This window comes from Acinonyx jubatus, chromosome A3 (genome assembly GCF_027475565.1).
Source record: "Acinonyx jubatus isolate Ajub_Pintada_27869175 chromosome A3, VMU_Ajub_asm_v1.0, whole genome shotgun sequence".
Classification (NCBI taxonomy): domain Eukaryota; kingdom Metazoa; phylum Chordata; class Mammalia; order Carnivora; family Felidae; genus Acinonyx; species Acinonyx jubatus.
Window position 1 is genome coordinate 97,699,905 of NC_069388.1, and position 25,244 is coordinate 97,725,148.

The 25,244-nt window shown below is 44.2% G+C and overlaps 1 protein-coding gene across 5 annotated transcripts in view; it reads right to left on the reverse strand.

Annotated features, from left to right (window-relative positions):
* TRABD2A (TraB domain containing 2A) overlaps nucleotides 1–25,244 on the reverse strand; it is an 81,271-nt gene that overhangs the window by 54,380 nt on the left and 1,647 nt on the right. For 2 of the 5 annotated variants that reach the window (XM_027072089.2, XM_027072086.2), the window contains 4 exons: nucleotides 24,951–25,041; nucleotides 20,106–20,235; nucleotides 15,031–15,171; nucleotides 4,463–4,595 (listed from right to left, as the gene is read on the reverse strand). In XM_027072089.2, coding sequence (XP_026927890.2) covers nucleotides 4,463–4,534 — 72 coding nt within the window. In that variant the 5' untranslated portion in view covers nucleotides 4,535–4,595; nucleotides 15,031–15,171; nucleotides 20,106–20,235; nucleotides 24,951–25,041. Of the gene's footprint in view, nucleotides 1–4,462; nucleotides 4,596–15,030; nucleotides 15,172–20,105; nucleotides 20,236–21,507; nucleotides 21,582–24,950; nucleotides 25,042–25,244 lie in introns of all 5 variants that reach the window. The other 3 variants (XM_027072088.2, XM_027072087.2, XM_053200828.1) reach the window with 3 other exon arrangements.

The following is a 25,244-nucleotide window of genomic DNA, read 5'->3' on the forward strand; positions in this document are numbered from 1 at the left end:
TGTTTTTGTGACATCGCTAGATTTTTTCCTGTTCTAAGTTTCAGTGGGGGTTTGCTTTCCGGAGTTGACTCTCCTGTCTCCAAACGACACCCGTTCAGCTTGTCAGCGAGCCTTGGACCACAAGCCGACCGGCAGCGCAACCTGTCCGGGTTTTCAGGTTGCCAATGCTGCCGCCTACTGGCAAAAATGCTCTCTCCAGGTGTGAGATGAAAGCACCCGGAACTCTAAAGGAAGTAATTAACTTATTACTACTTTGTACTCTTTCCCCACTCCAAATGGAGTCTCAATCAGTCAGCTGGGGCCAGAGGAAGAGGGGAGGGAAAATGTGTCCTAAAACCAGACTGAAGGGTGCCTAGGTGGTTCAGTCGGTTAAGCATCTGACTTCAGCTCAGGTCATGATCTCACTGTTGGGGAGTTCATAAAGCCCACGTAGGGCTCTGTGCTGACAGCTGGGAGCCGGGAGCCTGCTTTGAATTCTGTGTCTCCCTCTCTCTCTGCCCGTCCCTGCTCGTGCTCTGCCTCTCTCTCTCTCAAAAATAAACATTTTTTAATTAAAAAAAAAAAAACGAGATGAGTTTGTTTTCTTTCATCGTTTCTCTTTCCTATTCCATTGATGCTTGCTCTAACCTGTATTATTTCCTTCTACTTACTTTGGATTTATTTTGCTCTTCTTTTTCTGGCTTCTTAAGGTGAGACACTAGGTCATTGACTTTAAGCCTTTCTTTTCTAATATAAGCATGTTAAAGCTATAAATTTTCCTCTAAGCATTGCTTTAGCTGCATTGCCCAGATTTTTGAAAAGCTGTATTTTCATTATCATTCAGTTTGGAATACTTTCTGATTTCTCTGGTGGTTTTGTTTTTTTCTTTGACCATGGATAGTTTAGAAATATATTGCTTAATTTGCAAATTATGGATTTTTCCTAGACATCTTGTTACTGATTTCTGATCTAGCTCCACTGCAATCAGAGAACATAGTCTGTATGACTGCAATCATTTTATATTAATTGGGACTTGTTTTACGGTCCAGGATATGGTCATACACTGGACTTGAAATGTCTAGTGCATGAACAATTTTCTTCAGGTCTAATATTTTTCTAGGTGGAGCTGCCTGCCTTAGACCCATCATTAAGTAGAATTTATTCTGTAAGACACCCAATGTCCAAACATTCAATAAAAGCACATCTACTCTCTATACATTGTACAGACATTCTTGAAGCCCCTATCACTTCACAGTGCTACCCCAGACCTGGTGACAGGCAGGCCAGCATGACCTGGTCCTTACCTATCTTCTAGGCTGATGGCTTTCCTGGCTTCCACTTTGTGGTTAAGAGAGAGATGCTGGAGTGCCTAGGTGGCTCACGGCCAACTTTGGCTCGGGTCATGATCTCACAGTTCCTGAGTTCAAGTCCCTCCTCAGGCTCTGTGCTGACAGCTCAGAGCTCAGAGCCTGGAGCCTGTTTTGGATTCTGTGTCTCCCTCTCTCTGCCCCTCCTGTGCCCCCCTCTCTCAAAAATAAACATTGAAAAGTTTTAAAATAAATAAATAAACATTAAAAAAAAAAAAAGGTAAAAAGAAGGAGATGCTGAATGTTCCGCTAGCCTCCTCTCTGCCTTTCGGTATCTAGTTTGGTATCTCACAGTTTCGATATCCAGTTCACTCCTTCACTTGGGTATTGTTCTTTTAGCCCATTGCCGGAGACCTGGATGTTCCTAAACCTTTCCCTGCTTCTTTCTGTTTCTGTTTCATGTACAGTTGATACCCTGGCAACCTTCCTACGTCCACCTATTCTTAGTTCTTCCTTTTGTGCCCCTACAATGGATTCCTGAATGTACACAAATCTGTGAAGCTTGTCCCCTTCATAGCAGTCACCCGAGGAAATCATACCCTGGAGTCCTCTTTGTCCTTTCCCCCAAATCAGATCTTCCCTCAAAAACAAAGTTTTCAGGATGCCCAGAGGATTTGCTGTGGCTTCCACCGCGCCTGCCTTGCCTGGCTGGCCGGCCTGACTGATCTGCAGCCATCTAAATCCTGAATCACTTAACACACTGCAGATTTCCCAAAATGATCAGGGCAGCCCCCGGGGTGGAGGGTAGATCCCTTGATCCTGCCTCCTGGTATTCACATTTTTGTTTAATTCCCTCCCCAAGTGCGAGCAGGACCTGTGACTTGCTTCTAACCAATGGAAGGTGACAAAAATGATGGGTTGTACACGATTACACAGGAGTGTGCTGCCAATCTCGCTAGAGTCTCTACCTTGCCATCTCTGACGAAATGAGCTGTCACGAGTCCTACGGCCAGGAGGAAATGAATTCTGTCAAGCACCTGAGTGACTTCAGAAGTAGATCCTTCCACAGTAGAACCTCCGATAGGAGCCCAGTCCTGAGCAGCACCTTGATTGCAGTCTGGGGTTACCCTAAGCAAAGGACCCAGTTAAGCCTGAACTCCTGACCCAGAGAAAATGTGAGATCATAAATATGTGCTATTCTAACCCACTGAGTTAGTGATTTGTCACACAGCCAACAGAACACTAACACACCAGGGGCACCTGGGTGGCTCAGTCGGTTGAGCTTCCAACTTCGGTTCAGGGCATGATCTCACAGTTCGTGAGTTGGAGCCCCGCATTGGGCTTGCTGCTGTCAGCATGGAGCCAGCTTCAGATCCTCCGTCCCCCTCCCCCTCCTGGCTGGAGCTCTCTCAAAAATAAACAAAACATTAAAAAAGAAAGCAAGAAAGCAAGAAAGAAAAGAGAAGAGAAAAGAAAACTAACACACCAAGTAAAATAGAGCGCCAAGGAATACCCAGGTATTCCAACAGAGTCTACACCATCAGAGGGTGTGCTCAAAGTGAGCAACAGAAGACCTACTTCCTGCACTTTCACGTCTTCGGGCCCATGCCTGCCCAAAAGGGGACCAGAGTTTTGCCACTCTCTCTTGGTCACCCAGTATTGGCACCAGAATTTCTGGCGGGAAAAGGTAGCAATTACCCCACAGCTGCCTTTGCTTAGCAAGTACACTGTGTGTACCTAGATAACGGGCAAGAAGAAACCTCCCCTGACAGCAGGGAGTGGTCTAGCTTGATGGGTGTCACCTTGGTGTTGTTACAAGCTGACACTATCCACAGCCAGGCTGTGGTGTTCTCCCATTGAACGTAAACAATTTTGTAGTAGATCAACATTGGACAAGGCCACTCTATGACTATAATGAAGACAAAATCCAGATGACTCCATAATCATGTCTCAACACAGACAAAACATGAACCTGGTCCAAACCACAAAAGGGACCAGAGACATCCTCATATCCTGGCTAATGAGTGACTGCTCCTTCTTCACAAATCCCTACTTTAGCCTTTATTATTTCCCCTACCATATGGACAAGATATTTGAAGATATTTGAATGTATCGTTACAGGCTGAATTGTGGCTCCCCCAAAAAATCAGATGTTGAAGCCCATACCCTGGTACCTCAGAATGTGACTGTTTGTTGTTTTTTCTTAAGGTTTATTCACTTTTGAGAAACAGAGATAGAGGATGAGCAGGGGAGGGGCAGAGAGAGAGGGAGACACAGAATGTGAAGCAGGCTCCAGGTTCTGAGCTGTCAGCACGGAGCCCGACACGGGGCTCAAACCCGCACACCATGAGATCATGACAGGCTTAACCATCTGAACCACCCAGGCGTCCCATAATGTGACTGTATGTGGAGATAGGGTCTTTAAAGAAGTGATTAAGTTAAAATGAGGCTATTACTATAGGCCCAACTCTGATCTGACTGCTGTCTCTGTAAAAGGAGGAAATTTAGACACACAACAGGGACACCAAGAGCACTGAGGCACGGAGGGACAAACATGTGAGGACACAGCACGAAGGCAGCCCTCTGCCAACCAAGGAAAGAGGCTCAAGAGAAAACACATTCATTGACACCTTGATTTTGAACCTCCAGGCCTCCAGACCTGCGAGAAAATAAATTTCTGTTGTCTATGCCACCGAGTCTGTGGTATTTTGTTATGGTAACCCGAGCAAGTTAATAGAGATGCCCAATCGGAATGAGACCCAATTCCTCAGAACACCCAACCCAGAGCTAAGCCCTGCTTCCTTGAACCTTCCCCCAAATCACCTAAGGAAACGAGTCAAACTGTAAAACAAGCCCTCCCAGTACCTTCTCACTGAGATGCCCCAAGGTATGAGCTCTTCCTCTCTGCAAAGAGCAGTGAGTCCATCTAATTCACCTTCAGGTGTGTCCCTGGTGGCCTTTGGCTTTTGGCACTGATACCTGTCTGTCTACTTGGGGCGACTTTGGCCAGCCCCCAAGCCATCCCTTGTGCTTCCAATGGTCTTACATCAGACCTTGCGTGGAGAGAAGGTCTCCTTATGTTGACACGTTTTTACTCTCTTCCCCTGTGCCTGCTCTCCTGCCCACCCCCCTCCCCACATGCCACATGAGTAAGGCTGCACTGAGGTGAACAGTACCTTGCTCCTGGGAGCCTGGTGCAAAACCGCTGCCTGTGTGAATGATTCCTGACAGAAAGCACGTAACAGCATGAACTGAGGAGAGTGATGGAGCTAGCCTCTGGTCACTGTTCAGCTGGCTTCTGGCTTCCTCCTGACCCAGATCATGCAAGCAGAGAGAAAAAGCTGAATTGTTGGATGTCCATGAGAATTTGTTTTTTTTTTTTTCAGAGAAGGAAGAAAGAAGAAGAAACTGGAGACAAGCAAACTGCAGAAGACTCCTGGGCAGAGAAAAGAGAAACACAGCAGAGATGTTGACCGGGGAATTTTTATTGTATTTTACTATTCATAAGTAATGAAAATTTCAAGAAATTTTTCATGAAATTAAAATTACACATCAATCTTTCAGAGGTGGGTTTTGGGGCCTCTGATGGTGTAGCATTTGGCTTCAAGGAGGCCTGGGGAAGAGAGACTTCCAAAGGGGAACCAATCACACACATGACTAAATGTGTAATTTTTACTGTGATTCTAAAGTAAACAAAAGTGTGCACGTTTTTAAAAATGACCTGAATGATCAGGGAGTTTTTACTTATTTTTTATTTTTTTAAGGTTTGTTTATTTACTTTTGGGGGGTGGGGAGGGGCAGAGAGAGAAGGAGAAAGAGAATCCCAAGCAGGCTACGTTCTGTCAGCTTAGAGCCCCACTTGGGCCCAATACCACCAACCACAAGATCACAACCCGAGCCAAAACCAAGAGTCAGAGGCTCAACCAACTGAGATACCTCGGTGCCCCAACTGAGGAGTTTTTCTAGGACAGTTTGCTGATTGTTCTCTGGAAACACTAAAAAGCAGTAACTTGCTATCCAATAGACGTTTGGTATGTGTCATTTTTTGTCCTTATTGATTCCTGCATCCCTTCTAGAGAAACTGCTACATTCATTTATTCAACACACTTACTAAGTACCTGGGCTGCCCAGGACCCAGTGAGGAGTTTAGAATGATGACTACAACAGAGAGGACACCTGGGCCTGTGGAGCTTCCTAGGCGGCCCTGTTCTTACCCCTGGTTGCACACTAGAATCACCTGGGGAACTTTTAAAACAACCGAAGCCCAGGCCCCATTGGTGGTTAGTTAACTTGGAATCTCAGGGGCATGTGGCCCAGCACCAGCATTTTAAAAGCAGCTCTGGTAATTCTTGTATGCAGTCAGGATCAACAGACGGCTGACAAAAAGAAAATCACAAGGTGGTAAGATGTGTACAACAACACAGCCCATAACCGAGCCCATCATTCCAGGGAGGGTTTCCCAGTGGAGTGTTGTCTAAACAGAGACATAAAATTTGAGCATGAGTTAGGGAACAGCATTCCACAGTTCAGAAGAGGAAACAGTATAGGCAAAGTCCCTGAGGCACAAGAGAGAGTTAGCTAAGTTCACAGAATTTAGTCTGATTGACACAGAGACCCAAGCAGAAAAGGGTGGAAAAGGGAGAGATGAGCAGGGGCCAGAAGGTGAAGAATTTGTGAGCTGGGCTGAGGAGTTCGGTGCCTGACTGAGAGGCACTACAGAGCCATCCAAGCATTTTAAAGTTTGTTTATTTTGAGAGAGAGAGAGAGAGAGGGAGAGAGAGAGAATCCCAAGCAGACCCCACACTGTCAGCAGTGAGCCGTGCAAGCATGTTAAGCAGAGGAGTTACACAATCAAATGTACGTTTCAGCACGGAGGAGAGCTGGAGGGAGCCAGGGTACAAATGGTAAGACCTGGTAGGAGGCAAGATGGGACCTGGGCTTGGTTCTGGCAGGGGACAAAGAGAAGAGAAGTGACACTGAGGAAGTGAAACCCACCCAGTTTGGTGGTTGATTGGACGTGGGAGAGAGGAGGAACAAGAAACTGTGGGGAATTAGTGCCCAGAAAAGACCAGACCACACCCTCTGGCCTCTGCTCTGTAGCCACAGTAATAAGGGGGGACTGAACACCCACGGACCCAAACGCCAGAAGTGTTCTGATGGCCCTTCATGCAGCAAGAACAACAGGGGAAGAGAGGATCCTCTCTCTGGTCTCCTCCATGCTCAGCAACGCCAGCTTCTAGATCCTCCCAGCCTCCCCCTGAAGTCTCCCTGAGATTCCCCGGCCTTCCCAGACACCATCAGAGTCTTAATGCCTCAGGTAGTTTCCCTTTGGCCTGAGACTGTGGAAAAGCAAGACAGAGCCAGCTCATCTCATCCCTGCCACTTATTAGCTATGTCACCTTAGGAAAGTCACATGACCTCTCTAAACTTCAGCTTCTTCATCTGCAAAATGGGAATAATAATACTTACCTTGCAGAGATGTCGTAAAAATTAAAACCAATATAATATATGAGGAGCCAAGCCAGAAATATAAAGCTGAAGATAGATAATACTCATAATACAGGAAATCTCTTAAGTTTTAAAAAGAAAGAAAAGGACATCAACCTAGTTAGAAAATCTGCAAAGATCATAAAAAGGCAAAAGAAACAAAGGGAAGGGGGGAAGGAGAAAACAGGACAAGCAAAGAGAAGGAACAATATACTAGTCCATAAACAAAAAGATCCTTACTAGCTAATCCAATAAAAGCAAATTAATTCTGGAGAAGGATGCTGATGTCGGTTGCACAACAGTGTGAATATACTTAATGCCACCGAACTGTACACTTAAAATGATTAAAATGGTAAATGTTAGGTATATTTCACCACAATTTAAAAAATAGAATAAATATCCTTTTAATAAAGGAAACTAAAACAACTAGGTGCAATTTTTACCTCTCAAACTGACAACAATAAAGGCATGGCAATATCCAGTAGGAATGTAAATAAAACCTTTTTGTAACACAGTTTGGCAACATTTAAAATGTGCGTGCCCTTTGACCTAGAAATTCCACTGTAGGGATCTGTCCCAAGGAAATATTGACACATATGTGAAAACACACACACACACACACACACACACACACACACACACCACAGTTTAGGAATCATCAAGCTAGGTTCACTGAAGCACTATCACAGTGAAAAATATCAAACAATCCTTGTAATGAAAAGATACATGCCCAGTTGAAGGAATAAGGCACACTTTTATGTTCTGGAATGGAAGAACACACACCAAACTGACGACTTCTCTAGGGAGAGAGTGGGATTGGTGTGGGTGGGGGAGGGAAGGAAAGAGGGTCTCTAGTTTTTACTCATCATGCTTCTGTGTTGCTGATGTTTTTAATGTTTATTTATTTTTGAGAGAGAGAGCGAGGGAGCACGCAAGCCAGGGAGGCGCAGGGAGAAAGGGGGGCAGGGGATCCCAAGCAGGGGCCCTGTGGGGCTTGAACTCAAGAGCAGTGAGATCATGACCTGAGCTGAAGTCCGATGCTTAACCAACTGAGCCATCCAAGCACCCCCTATTGCTAATTTTTTTTAACAAAAATCACAACTTCTATAATGTCTTTAATGTCATGATTTTTTTTTTTAACTGAATGCCTCCTGAGGACGTATTCTCTGACTAGCCCAGTTGAGAGTGTGCCTTGCACTCCAAACCCAACAATCTATTCCTTCTTCCTACCAGCTACCCAGCTCTTCACAGCATGGCCAAATGCCATTTTTAAAAAATGTTTATTTACTTATTTTGAGAGAGAGAGAGAGAGGGAGGGGCAGAGAGAGGGGGAGAGCAAGAATCCCAAGCAGGCTCCATGCTGTTAGTGCAGAGCCCCATGCGGGGCTTGATCTCATGAACCGTGAGACCATGACCTGAGCCGAAATCAAGAGTCAGATGCTTAACCGACTGAGTCACCCAGGTGCCCCCCAAATGCCATTTTTTATGAACATTCAGAGAATAATGCAGTGAAGAAAATCAGTGCTGACGAAACCATCGGGATTATCATTCTTGTTCTTCCAATCTGTTTGTTAGGAGCAGTGGCCCAGAGTGCTGCTGGCCTGGCCGGTCTCTGAGAGATGCAATGCGCAGCCAGCAGCCCCAGCCACCATCTCTCCGCTGACTGTCTGCTGTGACCCCCATCTGGCCCCTGAAACCCCACCGGCCTTTGGAATGCCGCCCTGGCATCTGGCAACTGATACTTTTATGACCGAGTGGGGAGGCATCTCCGTTTCTGCTTCTTTCATTCCTTGCCAGAGGGCTGTTGTTTTTTGGGATAGTAAGTTCTTTTTGCCACATGAATGGCAATTCATATGGGGCCTGGCCTCACAGACTAACGTCAGTAGCCTCAGTAAGGGAGAATCTCGGCCCAGATCCCCTCCCACCAGCAAGCCATAAGCCATCCTGGCCAGAGGGTCAGAGATCTGCTTTCTTTCTTCCTAAGGTCCCTGTGGCACCTCCTTGTGGGCCCAGAAATTCTAGCCCAAGAGCAGCTTTTCACCAAGTGTGCATGCACACACTTACTCCAAGAAGATCTAGGCCTACAGAGAAAAACATATTTTATACTCTCCCAGAAATGAGGCATCACTAAAATTATTTTTTCCAGTTGGTCCTTGTATACATACATGCGCAACTTTTTAAAAATACATTTTGGCTAAAATCAACAACACAAAACAACAGGTGTTGTCAAGGATGTGGAGAAGGGGGAACCCTCTTACACTGTTGATGGGAATGCAAATTGGTGCAGCCACTGGGGAAAACAGTATGGAGGTTCCTCAAAAAGTTAAAAATAGAACTACCCTACGATCTAGCAATTACACTGCTAGGTATTTACCCAAAGAATACAAAAAAAAAAAAAAAAACACCAATTCAGGGGCACGTGGGAGGCTTAATCTGTTCAGCATCTGACTCCTGATTTGGGCTCAGGTCATGATCTCATAGTTCATGAGGTCAAGCCCCACATAGGGGCTGTCAGTGCAGAGTCTGCTTGGGATTCTCTGTCTCCCTCTCTCTCTGCCCCTCTCCACTCACTCTCTTTCAAAAATAAATGAACGTTTTTTAAAAACCACTGATTCAAAGGGATACACACACCTCGATGTTTATAGCAGCATTCTCTGCAATAGCCAACTGATGGAAACAACCCAAGTGTCCATCAACAGATGAGTGGATAAAGAATATTTGCCATATATATACAATAAGGAATATTACTCGGCCGTATAAAGGAACGAAATCTTGCCATTTGCAATGATGTGGATGGAGCTAGAGAGTATAATGCTACGCAAAATCAGTCAGAGAAAGACAAATACCATATGATTTCACTCATATGTAGAGTTTAAGAAACAAAACAAATGAGCAAAGGGAAAAAAGAGAGCGGCAATCAAGAAGCAGACTTCAAGAACAAACGGATGGTTACCAAAGGGGGCTGGGGGTGGGAGAAATGAGTGATGGGAATTAAGGAGCGCACTTGTGATAAGCACTGTGAGATGTGCGGAAGCATCTAATCGCTATGCTGTACACCCAAAACTAATATTACACTGTATGTTAACTCACTGGAATTTAAATAAAAACTTTCCTTAAAAAGAAAAATACATGTTGGGCTTCATGCTTGATATTTTCCCGTAAAATAACTTCCATGGATATGCCAGACACTCAACGCCCCCAACTATCAGGGGCCAGCCTGCTCACGGCACTTGCTGGGAAATCAGAGCTCAGCCCAGGGAGGCTAAGTCACTTGCTGAGGTCATACGTGCACTAGGGGCTGGATTCAAACTCACACATTCTAACTTCAGAATCCAGACTTTCACCCACTTCCTTATACCTCCTCCTCTCATTACCAGCTAACATTTTCTTTAAGGAGATAGGCTCATTTACATTTTCTATTAAGGAGGTTTCTTTTTCTTTTTAACATACACAAAAGAAGGGAGGACAATGAACCTGCATATAGGTATCACCCAGCTTTTGAAAGACATAATAACATTTCCAGAACCAGCGTTCCAGGGAAGAGTTTGGGAATTACAGTCCTAGGTCAACGTGAGTAACTCTTCCAGAACTTCATCAGAAGAACATGCTAAGGGCGGTACAGGTGGTGCCCAGGAGGAGCAGGCCAGACCCACAGAGGAAGCAGACAGTAGATAAGAGGGAAGCAAGTGTGTCATAAAAGTCAGGGGTGGGGGGTGCGGGGAGTGGAGCAGAAACTCAGACTTCCTGAGGGCTGCTGGCAGTAGTCGACTTCCAGCCCGAAGGTATTCTTACTCTAAATCCCCTGTGATGGACACTGAGAGGCACTGCCCACATCCTCCTTACTGCCCCAGCTGGCTAGGGCACTGTGCCAGGTGCCAGGCCTTCAGTATTGTCTCAGGCTCAGAGAACCACCTCGCCCTTCTGAAGGCCATCTCAGTCCATCTTGGGACAACTCTAGTTCCAGAGGCCCCCTAGGGTGTTGGGGTTACTGAGGCTGTCCAAGCTTGAATTCTCGCTCTGCACATCTCACTTCCTTCTTCCCCCCTCCATAGGAGTTCATCCTAGGGCATTCCTTAATAAATATCCTGCACGTGAAATCAGCTCAGAGTCTGCTTCCCTGGAAACGCAACCCAAAACACCCCCCTTCCTTTAAGGAAGTCCCAATGACGTGCAATCTAAAGAGCACAGTTAACACCGTCACCCAAGGGTCACCATATTGAGGCTGTGATGGTTGCCATGGCCCATTCACAAAAAACGTACAGATACTGGGACAGAAGAAAGACCAAAAAATGGGACAGACTTCTCCATTGTATGTGTCCAGGGAATATACAACCCCCATGGGGGCAGGGGTACAGCCTTCTCTATTTCTCTGGAAGTACTTGGGATCCCACTCCAGCACATTAAAGGGAACTCGGTCTCTTCCTGCTCAACATCTCCCAGGGCCTCATGCAACCCCTCTGGGAGAAACTCTTAGTCTTTGGGGGTTCGTTCTCTTTCCTTCTCTTCCAAGGAGATCCCAGACCCAGAAGCTAACCTGGCCCTGCCCATGAAGCACCGGCTGCTGGTGTAACTCAGGGTCTGTTTTTTGGCTGATCTTCCTGACTTTGCAGATTAACTAAGATCTGACTTCCACTTTCCTTACATCTCTGGCTTGGGCAGCCTTCCCTGGGATCCTCTTCATAGGACCAGTTCACCCGTACTGTGGTGACACCCTCACCCCTGCAAACTTATCAGCCAACCTCTCAGAAAACTTCTATATTTGTCCTGGGATTCAAGGGAGATTCCTGGACGCCTTAAACTCTGTGAGCAAGTCACAAGGACTGTGTGCTCTCTAAAGCCAAGCTGGTAGGTCTCTGTGATGACTTTTTTGATGTGTCATCTTGGCTAGGCTACAGTGCCCAGCTATTTATTATACTACATAAATATATAGTACATACTGTAAACTGTAAACTATACTATACACACACACACACACACACACACACACACACACACACACACACACACACATATGCCCGGTGGTTTGATAAATGTTATGAAAAAATAATCAAACTGGGTGAGGTTCTGGATACATAGGGAGGAACATTTAGCACAGAGCCTAGCACATAGTGTTAGTTATTTCTGCCAATGTCACAATGTCACCCAAGCCAGCTGGAGACCTCTCTCTGTCACCCACTACATCATATCATCATATCCACCAACTGCTTATTGTCTATGGTGATTAACTCTCAAATTTTTCAGCTTCTTCTCCCCACTGCCTCTCTGACTCCGACCCTCATTATCTCTTACCTGGATCATAGTAACAATCTCCTAACTAACCTCCCTGCATCTGTGAAATCCATCAACATGTGATAAGAGCAAACACATGCCTGGCCTTCGCTACGTGCCGGGTGCTCTTCTAAGCACTTTGCATTCCTAAGACATGTGTACTATTGTTGTCGTCCCATTTTACAGATGAGGATGCAGAGGCACAGAGGGGCTAAGGCAGGACACCCCCTATTGTCCCTCTTTGCTTCTTCCTTGTTCCTCCCTGCCTTGCTTCTGCTGAGATTTACACCAACGTAGCCTCTAACCCCATCTCTGCCACTTAGGACCATAAGACCTTGAGCAAGTTCCTTTAGTTCTGTCTTCATCAGCTTGGGCGGCTACAATAAAGCACCACTGACTGGGTGGTTTAAACCACAGACATTTATTTCTCACAATCCTAGAGGCTGGAAAATCTGAGATCAAGGTGCCAGCAGTTTCAGCTTTTGGTGAGGGCCCTCTTCCTGGTTTGTAGACCAGGCTTGGAGCACCTTCTCACTGTGCACTCACATGGCCTTTCCTCATGGCACATGTGGAGAGGAAGTGAGACAGCCCTCCTCTCTCTTCCTCATTTTATAAGAGCGCTAATCCCATCATGACAGTCTCCCCCCCCCCCCCATGACATCATCTAAACCTAATTACCTCCTAAAGGCCCCACCTCCTAATACCATCACACTGGGAGTTAGGGCTCTCATATATGTATTTTTCAGGGACACAAACATTCAGTCCATAACAAGGTCCCCAGGCCTTCGTTTCCTCGTCAGTAAAATGAAGGCAATAATGCTTGCTCCCGGGGTTATAATGGCTCAACAACCCGGTTGTAGTTGTGGTTGAAATTACTATTGTTGAGATAGCCCAAGTAAAGCATATAGCACCTAGCCCATCACACAGTCAAGATAAAGATCCCATGAATGTCAGCTATTATTCTTCATGGCATTACACACTCAGCTCAAATGTCCACAGCCATGTGGATCACCCTATCCCACCACTGAATGTGGTGTAGACTTGTCCTGTTATACCCATCATACAGCATCACATCTATTTATTTATGTGTCTATTTCCCCTTACAGACCATAAACAGTTCACGGTCAGGTGTCAGGATGCCCTGGAATCCCTGGCACCTGGCTTGGCACTCAGCACCTGACAGGCACCCAGGAGATGCTTGTTAAATAAACACATGAGCACATGAATGAACGAGCCATGTCAAGTGCAACTCGGACTCCCAGCTGAAAGCTCCCTGGTTCACTCGACTGGTCAAAAGTATTGGTACATGCTTTGGGGACAAGAACGCAATGGGCTAAACTCAGCACCTGTACTGACGTGTCAGTTAAATGTTGATGAGCGTTATGGGCTGAATTGTGTCTCCTCAAGTTTCATATGTCACCAACCCCCATACCTCAGAATATAGTTGTATTTGGAGAAACGGCCTTTAAAGAGATGATTACGTTAAAATCAGGCTCTTAGGGTGGAGACCTATTCCAGTCTGACTGGTGTCCCTTTAAGAAGAGGAAATATGACCACACCGAGAGACAGGATGTGCATGCACCATGTAAGGAGACAGTGAGAAAGCGGCCATCTGCAAGCCAAGGAGAGAGAAGAAAGCAAACCTGCCCATGTCTTGAATTTGCCCAGGTCTGGAACTGCGAGAAAATAAATTTCTGTTGTTTAAGCCACCCAGTCCGTGGTATGCGGCATTTTATTATGGCAGCCAATAGAGTGGGGAAGTCCCAGTCCCAACTTTCATCTGTGGGAACCTCCCCTATCTTCCTGACAAACATTTTCCAATCAGTTCCAGACATCATCTGATCCTAATTTCAGAACTGGCATTTTCCTCCATCCGTTATCACCGTCCCTTCAAGATGATCCTGTCCTTCAACATTTCCAGAAACCCTTTTTGAAGCATTAGTATTCAGCTCAGGAGCATTTATTGGGGAGCATGGCATGATAACAATAGAACTAGCTCAGAAAATACTACAGAGAGGTAATTAGCATGGTGCAGGGAAATTATAAAAAGAAACCAAAGTAGTTGAACCACTCCCCTGCACACAATACATCTCACCTACAAAATGCTTTCAGCTACTTGATCTCACAGATCCTCGTGACAGCTCAATTACTATCTCCATTTCTTAGACGAGGAAATTGAAGTTCAGAGAAGCCATGTGACTGTCCAAAGGCCCAGGGCTGGTAGGGAATGGTGCCAGTGCTTGGACCCAGGTCTCCTGACCCTATGTGCCATGTGAGGTGCTTCAGAAAAATGTCTTCACTTTCATTAGAGAAGAGGGGGTTTGCATGAAAGCACACATCCGCCACCATCCTTTCCAGAGGTGCAGTGACAGGAAGTTAAACCTTTCTTTCTACTTGCCGGTTATAAATGATTGCTCCTTCCCCAGTGAGCTTGTAATTGTCTCTTTATAAGGCTTGATTGGGGGAAGCTTAGTAATCTGGCTCCAAGCCAAAGAGCAACACATGGCATAAAGGAGACAGAAAAAGAATATGAATTCTGAAATGAGCAAATTAACCAGAAAGGAAATGGCAATTTTGCATATTCTTGAAGGAGGAAGATAAAAACTGTAGTATGCAAGAAGGGGCCAGTTTTCTGGAAATTATGCAAACTAAAAAGAAGTCAGAAATGAATGAAAATTGGTCAAAAACTACAAAGAAACAGCCAGAATTTATCCCACACAGACACTTGCACAGATTTTGTTTGAATTCATTTGCAGCATTGCTTATAGGTGTCCCTTCCATACACCCAGGCAAGAGGGGCTGGCACTCTAGACGACCCCCCCTGCACACACGAACACCATGCAGACCTGGGCACGGGCTTCCTCTGTATTCTGGAGGCAAAGGGTGACTATACCTCAACGCCAGAGAAGTTTCTAGGCTGTGTTGCTGCCAGCACCAATGATGAGATGCTTCTGAGTTTAGGGATGACTGGGGAGACAGAACCACTTACCTCAGCGCTTCTGTCACTCAAACCTTTTCTCTCACAGATTCTTATAAAACCAGGATTTCCAGTAGTACCAAGCGCCCATTTTCTCACTCCTTTTCCTGTTCCAGTCTGTGGCTCCAAAAGCTAGCACCGAAATTCTGGTAGCTACAGGAATTACTCACAAATTAGCACAGTGTTCCCAACAAGTGCATTGTATGGCAGCTGAGAAATATTTCACAATTAGTAAATAGCTCATATTATTCTTATACCTGTACATCTGTAGATAACATATATGAAGCAATATACAGATTCTCTATATTGTTCACAAGATAGACATTGAAGACACTTTAAATTTTATAAAATTTATTCATCACATTTAACTGCATAGCCAATAGTTTAATTAAATATTTTATTTTTAAATAATGCTGGTTTGGGGCACCTGTCTTGTTCAGTCAGTAGAGCATCCAACTCTTGATCTCAGGGTCATGAGTTCAAGCCCCACATTGGGCATGGAGCCTACTTAAAATAAAATTAAATTAAATTTAAATTAAATTAAATTAAATTAAATTAAAATAAATAAAAAATAATGCTGGCTTACAATTTTGAAATTCATTAATAATTATTTGTACTTCACTTTCGAATACTAGATAATATTTTAAGAGAAAATATCGTTTAAAATATGTATGAACATCTTAACATTTTAAAATTAACTGATACCTTTTATGAAAACAGCCAATCTTCATTTCTCATGGATTCCCTATTGGAGAATTCACTTACTTGTTAAAATTCATTTGTAACCCCCAAATCAACATCCCGTGTGATAATACATTATCTTTTGTGAAAATAAAAGAATATATGTGCGCACATATGTAATGCCAGCATCTCTGAAAGAGTGCACAAAAGACCAGTAGCAGGGATTGCTCCCAAGGAAGGAAATGGGAGATTTGGGGCTTGGAGGGGGGAGAGAGATTTTCACCGTGTGCCCCAGTTTACTCTACATAACAAATCATCCCCCAAAACTCAGTGGTTTAAAACGACATCCAGGTATGAGAGTCACGATTTCTGTTGGCTAGGAAATCCGACAGCGCTTGACAGGGACAGCCGATCCCTGCTCCATGGCGTCCGCAGTCGTTACTCTTACACCGGCTCTATTTGATTCCACCAACATTTTAGGTTTCTTTCAAATCCGTGTCGTCCACTAGACTGTATGATCCTTAGGACAGGAACCACAGCTTACTCGTCTCTATATCACAGATACTCAGCACAGATACTCAGACAAATCTCGATGGACTTAATGGAGAAATAAGAATACATGTTCTTATTTTCTCTGTAATCCTTCTATTCATCATTTCCTAACCCCATGTGTGACCCATACTTCCTCATTATCTAATACCATGCCCTAGAGACGAAAAATTCACAACCTAAGGAACAAAGCCTCATTTGTTCTTAGGTATAATTTTCTTGCATCAGAGTGACTCTTCGAAGAGTTTTATCAGCATGGAACACTGGTGCCATAGGCTGAATGTTTGGGTCCTCATCTCCAAGATGATGGTATTAGGAGGTGGGCCTTTGGGAGGTGATCAGGTCACGAAGGTGGGGCCCTCATGAATGGGATTCATGTCCATATAAAAGAAACACCAGAGAGTTGCCTTTCCCCTTCTACTAGGTGAGGACACAGTGATAAGATGGCCGTTTAGGAACCAGGAAACACATCCTGACTAGACACTGAACCTGCCAGCAGCTAGGACTGTCCCACCTCCAGAATAGTGAGAGATAAATTTCTATTGTTTATAAGCTACTCAGTCTATAGTATTCTGTCATGTCAGCCCTCATGACTAAGACAAAAGGTGTAGACAATAAAGGATTGAACACATTAGCAAGCACTGGTGCACAGAGCAAACTTCACGCACAGATCGGTGGCAGGCAAAATCCAGGACCTCAAGGCTTTCCACTGAGATCTATACCAAGCAGGGAGGGAAAAGAAAAAAGAAAAAAGAAACTTCTTTAGCATTTAAAAGAAAGAAAAACGCAGAGGATAGATTATCCTGCCAAAAGACACAAGTGGTATTATCTTAATAACTAACACCAAAATCCCACTGAGGAAGGAACTATCTTTGGGGAAATATTTCCATCAGTTGCATGGAGTAGAAAGAACCAGCAAGAACCAGGGTAGCAAAGAACAAGTACACTGTTCCACTGGGAAGAAAGAAGGGACTTTGGTATTTCTCAATGGAAAGAACAAAGAAGAAGGAGGGAATCAGAAAATGGAAATGAGGAGATAGACAGCGTGAGTTACCAGCTAACTAGAAAAAGACCCCAATGTACCAAAAGGGCTTTCAGGATTCAGAATATATCAACAAAGGGGTGCCTAGGTGGCTCAGTTGGTTGAGCATCTAACTTTGGCTCAGGTCATGATCCTGTGGTTCAGGGGTTCGAGCTCCACGTCGGGCCCTGTGTTGACAGCTCAGAGCCTGGAGCCTGCTTTAGATTCTGTGTCTCCCTCTGTCTCATATATATATATGTAATATATAATATATATATTAATATATACTATATGTTATTATATATAATAATATATATTATATATTATATGTATATTATATATAATAATATATAATATATATTATATAATATATATATTAAATATATATTAAAAATATATATATATATATACCATTAAAAATATAGGTTCGTCCCTCTCCTTCACCCACAACCCTTTGGTAAAAATTGTACTGCACAGACCAGCCTTATTTTTACAGTTGCTTTGAAGAAAGAAATGAAAGCCAAGGGCTGGCCCTGTTTGGATGGGATCACTGCGGAGACACAAAAATTCAGAGACCAGAAATAACCATAAGAAAATTCAGAGAAACCATGGGAAAGCATCAGACAGGAGTTGGAATCATTCTTATCTAGATCTTTTTCAGACACCAGAAGACATCTAGGTTAAACATAAAATTTCAGGAACATCTCAGAAGGAGATGTTCTAAATTCTCCTTAAATTCTCTCTAAAGGAGAATTTAGAAGTTAAAGAGATGATTTGAGAATAATGGACGCTGAGCCACTGATTGAAATCATCCCCCTACAGCAGAGTTTGAACTGCTGGACACAACCAGTTAGTGGATGATAAAATCAAGTTAGTAGGTCACAATCATATTTTTAATGAAATAATAAAATAAAAAGGAATAGTTCGACACCAGTGGCCATTAGGGAAATGCAAATTAAAACCTTGATGAGGGGCACCTGGCTGGCTCAATCAGAAGAGCATGCGACTCTTTATCTTGGGGTCATGAGTTTGAGCCCCATGTTGGGTGCAGAGATTGCTTAAATAAATAAAACTTAAAAAGAAAAAAACCTTGATGAAATAACTCCATGCCTATTAGAACAGCTAAAATTAAAAATAGTGGCAATACCAAATACTGGTAAGAATGCTAAGAAACTGAATTTCCTATAAATTGCTAGTGGGAATATAAAATGATACCACCACTCTGAAAATTTCTTGGCTATTTCTTTTTCTTCCTTCCTTCCTTCCTTCCTCCCTCCCTCCCTCCCTCCCTCCCTCCCTCCCTCCCTCCCTTCTTTCTTTCTTTCTTTCTTTCTTTCTTTCTTTCTTTCTTTCTTTCTTTCTTTCTTTCCTTAGAAAGAGAGAGCAGGGGAGAGGGGCTGAGGAAGAGGGGCAGAGGGACACAGAGAAAGAATCCCAAGCAGGCTTAATCCTCAGCACAGAGCCCAACACGGGACTTGATTCCACAACCCTGGGATCATGACCTGACCTGAAATCAAGAGTCAGATGCTCAACTGACTGAGCCATGCAGGCGCCTGAGCAATTTCTTACAAAACTAAAATGCACTTACCCTATGACCCAGCAAACACTTCCCTAGACATTATCCAAGAGAAATGAAAACTTATGTCCACACGCACCAAAAAGTGTACACAAATGTTCACAGCAGTGTTATTTTTAATAGCTGAAAACTGCAAACAGTCAAATGGCCTTCAGTAAGGGGTACATTCATGCCACGGAATACCACTCAGAAATAATAAGGACTGAACTAGTGGTACACTCCACAACTTGAATGGATCCCAAGGGCCTCGTGCTCAGTGAGAAAAGCCAATTTCAAAAGACAAAATTTTAGAGACAGAGGATAGATTGTGTTTGCCAGGGGCTATGAGTCGGGGAAGAGTGGGGGTAGGTGACCCTATAAAGGTGTAGCACAAGGGATTTCCCTTTGTGGTGATGGAATACGTCTGTATCTGGATTGTAGTGGTTGTACAATTCTGTACATGTGATAAAATTGCAGAGAAATACACACACACACTGCACATAATAAACTGGTGAAATCTAGAAAGGTCTGCAGATTGCACCATTGTCAGTTGCCTGGTTTTGATGCTGCACTATAGTCATACACGATGTTACCATTGAGTACACAGGGGACCTCAGTTGTACCATCTTTGCAACTTTCCATGAGTCTATAATTATTTCCAAATGAAAATGCTTTAAAAAATGAAAATGAATACAACAGAGAAGCTTAGAATATATCACTCATAGTGAAAGTGAATATTGTTCTAGAGAACTTCCGTTTCATTTGTGTGCGCTCATGTGAATACCATATCACGGTGTGAAATGTACTTAATGCACTTCTTGGGGAGGGAGTCAATCATCAAGGTCAAAAACAATTTGAAAACCGTTGCTTTATGGCAAGCTTGGAAGACTTAAAGACCTAAAGGGTCCAGGTAGAGCATGTGAGGAAGTAAAATCGGCCTGGCTCATGAAGACTGGCTCATCCTTCCCATATACCATAGTTCTTACTACGGCAGGCTTCCTAATGATATAAATATTCTTTACTTCCACAGACAAATAAGCTCTTTCTTAATTTTTTTAACTACATGGTACTCTTGATTTATCTGTTCTCCCCACTTTTGATAGTGAATGAGTTTGTCTCTTGCTGACTAACAAATTATTCCTAACCCTGGCAGCATAAAACAGCAAACACTTACTACCTCACAGTTTCTGGGAATGGCTTGGCTGGGAGGTTCTGGCTCAGGGTGTCCCAGAAAGTTACAGTCAAATTGTCACCCAGAGCTGCAGCCATCTGAAGACTCACCTGGGGCCGGAGGACTTGCTTCCAAACTCGCTTGTTGATCGCCTCAGCTCCTCACTGGCTGTTGGCCACAGACTGGCGCTCCCTCACTTCGTGGTCCTCTCCGTAGAACTGCTCACAACATGGCAGCTGGCTTCCCCCAGAACGAGAGACCCAAGAGAAAGAAAGAGAAAGCCAGGCACCAAAATGGAAATTATAGTCTTTTATAACTCAACTTCCGTCTAACTCATAACTTAACTATCTCCTCTGCCGTATAACATTGGTCACACAGACCCATCCTGGGTACAATAGAGGAGAGGACTTTACAAGGGTGGGAACAAAAGGCAGGATCACTGGGGACCATCTTAAAAGCTGACTTCCATAGAGAGAGGCCTGGGAACAAGAAATATTTCTCCACTGGGAGCAAAACACCTATACAGATAGGATAAATGACAACTGACACTGGTCTCCATGCAGGGAAGACATTAGCGACTGGTAGAGAATCAGTAAAGTGAAGACAACATGCCCCATTTCAAGGGTGCAGCTGTTAATCACAATGCTGCCATGAGAAGATCTACATCTTAAAGTGGAAATCTTCCCACGTGAAATTTAATGCGGCCAAACAAAACACATATGCCAGCTGGATCCAGACTGCTGGTGTGCAAACACTGCTGCAAGATCAAGGCAAAAGTGCCATGGGTAAGGGGCGCCTGGGTGGCTCAGTCGGTTAAGCGTCCAACTTCGGCTCAGGTCATGATCTTGCGCTCCATGAGTTCGAGCCCCGCGTCGGGCTCTGTGCTGACAGCTCAGAGCCTGGAGCCTGTTTCAGATTCTGTGTCTCCCTCTCTCTCTGACCTTCCCCCGTTCATGTTCTGTCTCTCTCTGTCTCAAAAATAAATAAACGTTAAAAAAAAAGAGAGAGATTAAAACAAAAAGTGCTCAGGGTTCGGAATCAGCCAGACCTGGGTTCAAATTTCAACAACACTAATTACCTGCTGTGTGACCTTGCCCAAGTCAAAGATCTTCTGCTGTAAAGCAGAAATGATCAAAACAGGATTAAGTGAGATGATACCTGTAAAAGTCCTTAGCACAAGGCTTGGAACACGACAGCCACTCAATAATGTTAGTTGCCATCATCACTGCTATTCTAGCACCAGAAATGAAAACTGGAGCCATACTATTGGCACTCGCACGCTGGCTGTTAGCCACCTGGGTGAGCTAAGCAGCTGCCAAGCTTTATTTAGGGGTTCATCCACACATCTACAGAGCAGAACAATCTACAGAGCTGAACCTCAAAGGCCCGCTTTACATTCTTCACAATTTTATCTCAGACAGGCCCTTAAATTCCGTGACCTACAAAGAGAAACAGCCTTTTGATGGCATGGAAAATACAGAGATCACCTCCTGATTTCCTTGCTTCCCATACCTCCTTTGTGCGAGACTCGTGCAGCTATTCTCCAGGCTGGCAAAACTGGTACCCAAAAGGAGGATGTTTCACAACTGAAATAACAGCAAGAAAAGGACCAGAAAGGTCATGTAGGGAGAAGTAGATTTGCTTGACTGCGGGCCTACTCCAGCCCAAGGTCTGAACCATCTCTATAATAGTCCACATACTTGGCTATCCACTTCTCATTGAATGCCTCCAATGACAGGGAACTCATCATCTCACTCAGAATAGCTTATTTCATCTTGATTAAGAATTTTATGTATTGTTCATTGGGGCGCCTGGGTGGCTCAGGCGGTTAAGCGTCCGACTTCGGCTCTGGTCATGATCTCACAGTTTGTGAGTTCCAGCCACCCATCGGGTTCTATGCTGACAGCTCAGAGCCTGGAGCCTGCTTCAGATTCTGTGTCTCCCTCTCTCTCTCTCTCTCTCTCTCTCTGCCCCTCCCCTGCTCACACTCTGTCTCCCCATCTCTCTCAAAAATGAATAAATGTTAAAAAATTTTTTTATTTTATTTTTTTTTAATTTTTTTAACGCTTTTATTTATTTTTGAGACAGGGAGAGACAGAGCATGAACAGGGGAGGGTCAGAGAGAGGGAGACACAGAATCTGAAACAGGCTCCAGGCTCTGAGCTGTCAGCACAGAGCCCGACGCGGGGCTCGAACTCACGGACCGCGAGATCGTGACCTGAGCCGAAGTCGGCCGCTTAACCGACTGAGCCACCCAGGCGCCCCAAAAAAATTTTTTTTAAAAAAAGAATTTTATGTATTGTTCAAAGAACACTGATTGAGCACTTAAGGTGTCAGGGCATTGCATTTGGTGCTGGGGATGCAGTAGTAAACCAGATAGATGAGGTCTTCAATTTCCTAGTATAGGGGAGAGACAACAAACAAATAAGTGAATATATAACACATTTGGTAGAGATGGATTCTATGAAGAAAGATGAAACAAGGTAAAGGTCGAGAGAATGTCAGGGGTATTACTCTATATGGATGGTCAAGGAAAGTTCTCTGAGAGGGGGACACTTAAACAACGTTCTAGGTGAAATAAGGTGCACAGTGTGAATATTTAGAGTAAAAACAGCATCTCACATGAGGATCCCAACAAGGGCAAAGGCCCTGAGGCAGAAGTGAATGTCTTCCTTGCGGTCAAGGGAAACCTGGACTGAACTCTTTCTTCTTATTCACACAGCCACAAAATTCACCTTCTTTTGAGAGGTAATCATATTAATCATGTCTGTCTGTATTTGTAGGGTTTGTGGTCAGACCAAGCAGGCCCCGCATCTGCCCCTATCAGGTCTAATCTCATCTTATTTTGTCTATATCTCCACTGGATCCAGCTTGCCTTAGTGTTTTGTTTTGTTTTGTTTTGTTTTAATGATCATTTATTTTTGAGAGAGGGGTGTGGAAGGGGAGAGGATGAGTGGAGGAGGGGGCAGAAAGAGAGGGAGACACAGAATCCAAAGCAGGCTCCAGGCTCTGAGTTGTCAGCATAGAGACCGCTGTGGGGCTCGAACTCGTGAACCACCAGAACATGACCTGAGCAGAAATCAACTGACTGAGCCACCCAGGTGTCCCTTGCCTTAGTGTTTACAGAGCTACATCCTTCCTAATATGATCAGCATTCTATCTATATCCCCATTCAAAGCCCGAATTAAAAAAAAAAATTGTCAAATTGAACAGGCCTGAGGAATGTTGCCCCACAGCAAATCTCCAAAGGCTTCTCTCCACTGCCTTCCCCACCTCCTCACCCCGCAGTTGACAGTCATCAAGACTCCATTAGCTCCCTCTTATTAGCTCGACATTTTCCAAAGCATCCTTCTCAACAAAGAAAATGGAAATGTAATTGGAGTTGAGTGGTTCAGCTCTCTCAATACCATCTGCTAACAGTACACAATCTGTTCCAAGCAGCAGGCTGAAATGTTGTCAGACATAAATGACACCCAAGTCATAAGTAAATGCAAGGCATGAGCATGAGCTTGTTGATTGACTTAGAGCGATTCATTTACTACACTAGACTTGTAACTCAAGAGTCTCATCATCTTTGTATCTTCCACATCCAGAGAACACTGCTAGAAACTTCATGGATATTTGATAAATGACAACTAAGTATATGTGTGAGTATTGCAGAAGATACTTAGGAAAAATCCCCGAATGGGACCTGAGACCCTGACACCACTAAGTTAGGATTTTTCCATCTCACGGTGCTGCTGCATAACAAAACATCCTGAAACTCAGTGATTTAAAACAACTACACATTTATTTTGCTCACGAAACTGTAATAATCTGGCCAGGGACAACTTGTGTTTGTTCCACTCAGCAATAGCTGGGGTAATTTAAAGCTTCAAGGCTCATCTGTTTGCCTGTTTAGTGGTTGATGCTAGCTGATGGCTCAGACCTCAGCTGGGGCTGTAGCTGGAATGCCTACAAGCAGCCTTTCCTTGTAGGTGCTTGGTTTTCTCAGAGTGCAGAGGTATCCTGAGAGAGAGTCGGGCCTTTTATATCTCCATGGACTTTTATGTCTTAGTCATAGAAGTTAAAAAGCATAACCCCTGCTACATTTCACTCGCTAGAAGAAAGTCATAAAGGACAATCTATTCTCAAGAAATGGTGGGAGTGGGGCCCCTGGGTGGCTCAGTCGGTTAAACATCTGACTCTTGGTCTCAGCTCAGGTCGTGATTGCACGGTTTGTGAGTCCAAGCCCTGTGTCAGGCTCCACGCTGACAGTGTGGAGCCTGCTTGGGATTCTGTCTCTCCCTCTCTCTCTCTCTCTCTCTGCCCCTCCCTTGCTTGCTCTCTTTGTCTCTCTCAAAATAAATAAACTTAAAAAGTTTTAATAAAAATTAAAAAATTAAAAACACTACCCATGGGATTGAATGAAACTAATAGATTTGACGAGTGTCCTTAAGCAACAAATGACAGAGGATACCCATTTTCTTAGAGATGGGCCACAGAGCTGAGAATAAAGAATATCTGCAAGTCCCTGTAGGCTCCTTTGTTTAGGTATCCTGTGCGCTTGATGTGTTTGAAACATGTGTTATAGCTGTATCTAGATGGAATAGATCCCTTTGTTTTGAAAATAAAAATTGGAATTGGAGTTCACCCTGGGTCCAAACTGGGACAAATGCTCAGACCAAAGGTGGGGTCCCATAAGATAACACCTAAATAATGCTTGCCATTGCATCTGAAAAGGAATCAAGTGCCAGTGATACCCAATGAAGAGTTGATGTCTCAGGATGTCTGCATTTTTTCACGCTCAAGTTTGGCAGATCCTTTAATAGTGTATGCTCCAGGTCTGCCCAAACCTGCCTTCTTTTTCTCCTGGGTGCACAGCTTGACTACATTTCTCAGCCTCTCTTGCGGTTAGGTAAGACCATGTGACTAAGTCCTGCCAATGAGATGAGGGCAGAAATGATGCCGACTACCTCTAAGACTGGTCCATAAAAACTCCAGTGCAGTCTTGTATTTGTTTCCTCTTTTCCTATCTCCCGGATGCACGGAGTAAACTCCCGGGACCTGGAGGAGGGCAGAGTGACAAGAGAGAAGAAGCCTGAGTACCTGAGTCACTACATGGAGGTAAGCTGCCTGACCAGAAACATCAACGTATAGTGTTGCCACATGAGTGCAATATAAATTCTTATTGCTTTAAGCCACTATAGGGGCCATTTGCTACAGTTGTTTGCCTACCCTGACCACGAAGTTGGATTTTTATTCAGGAA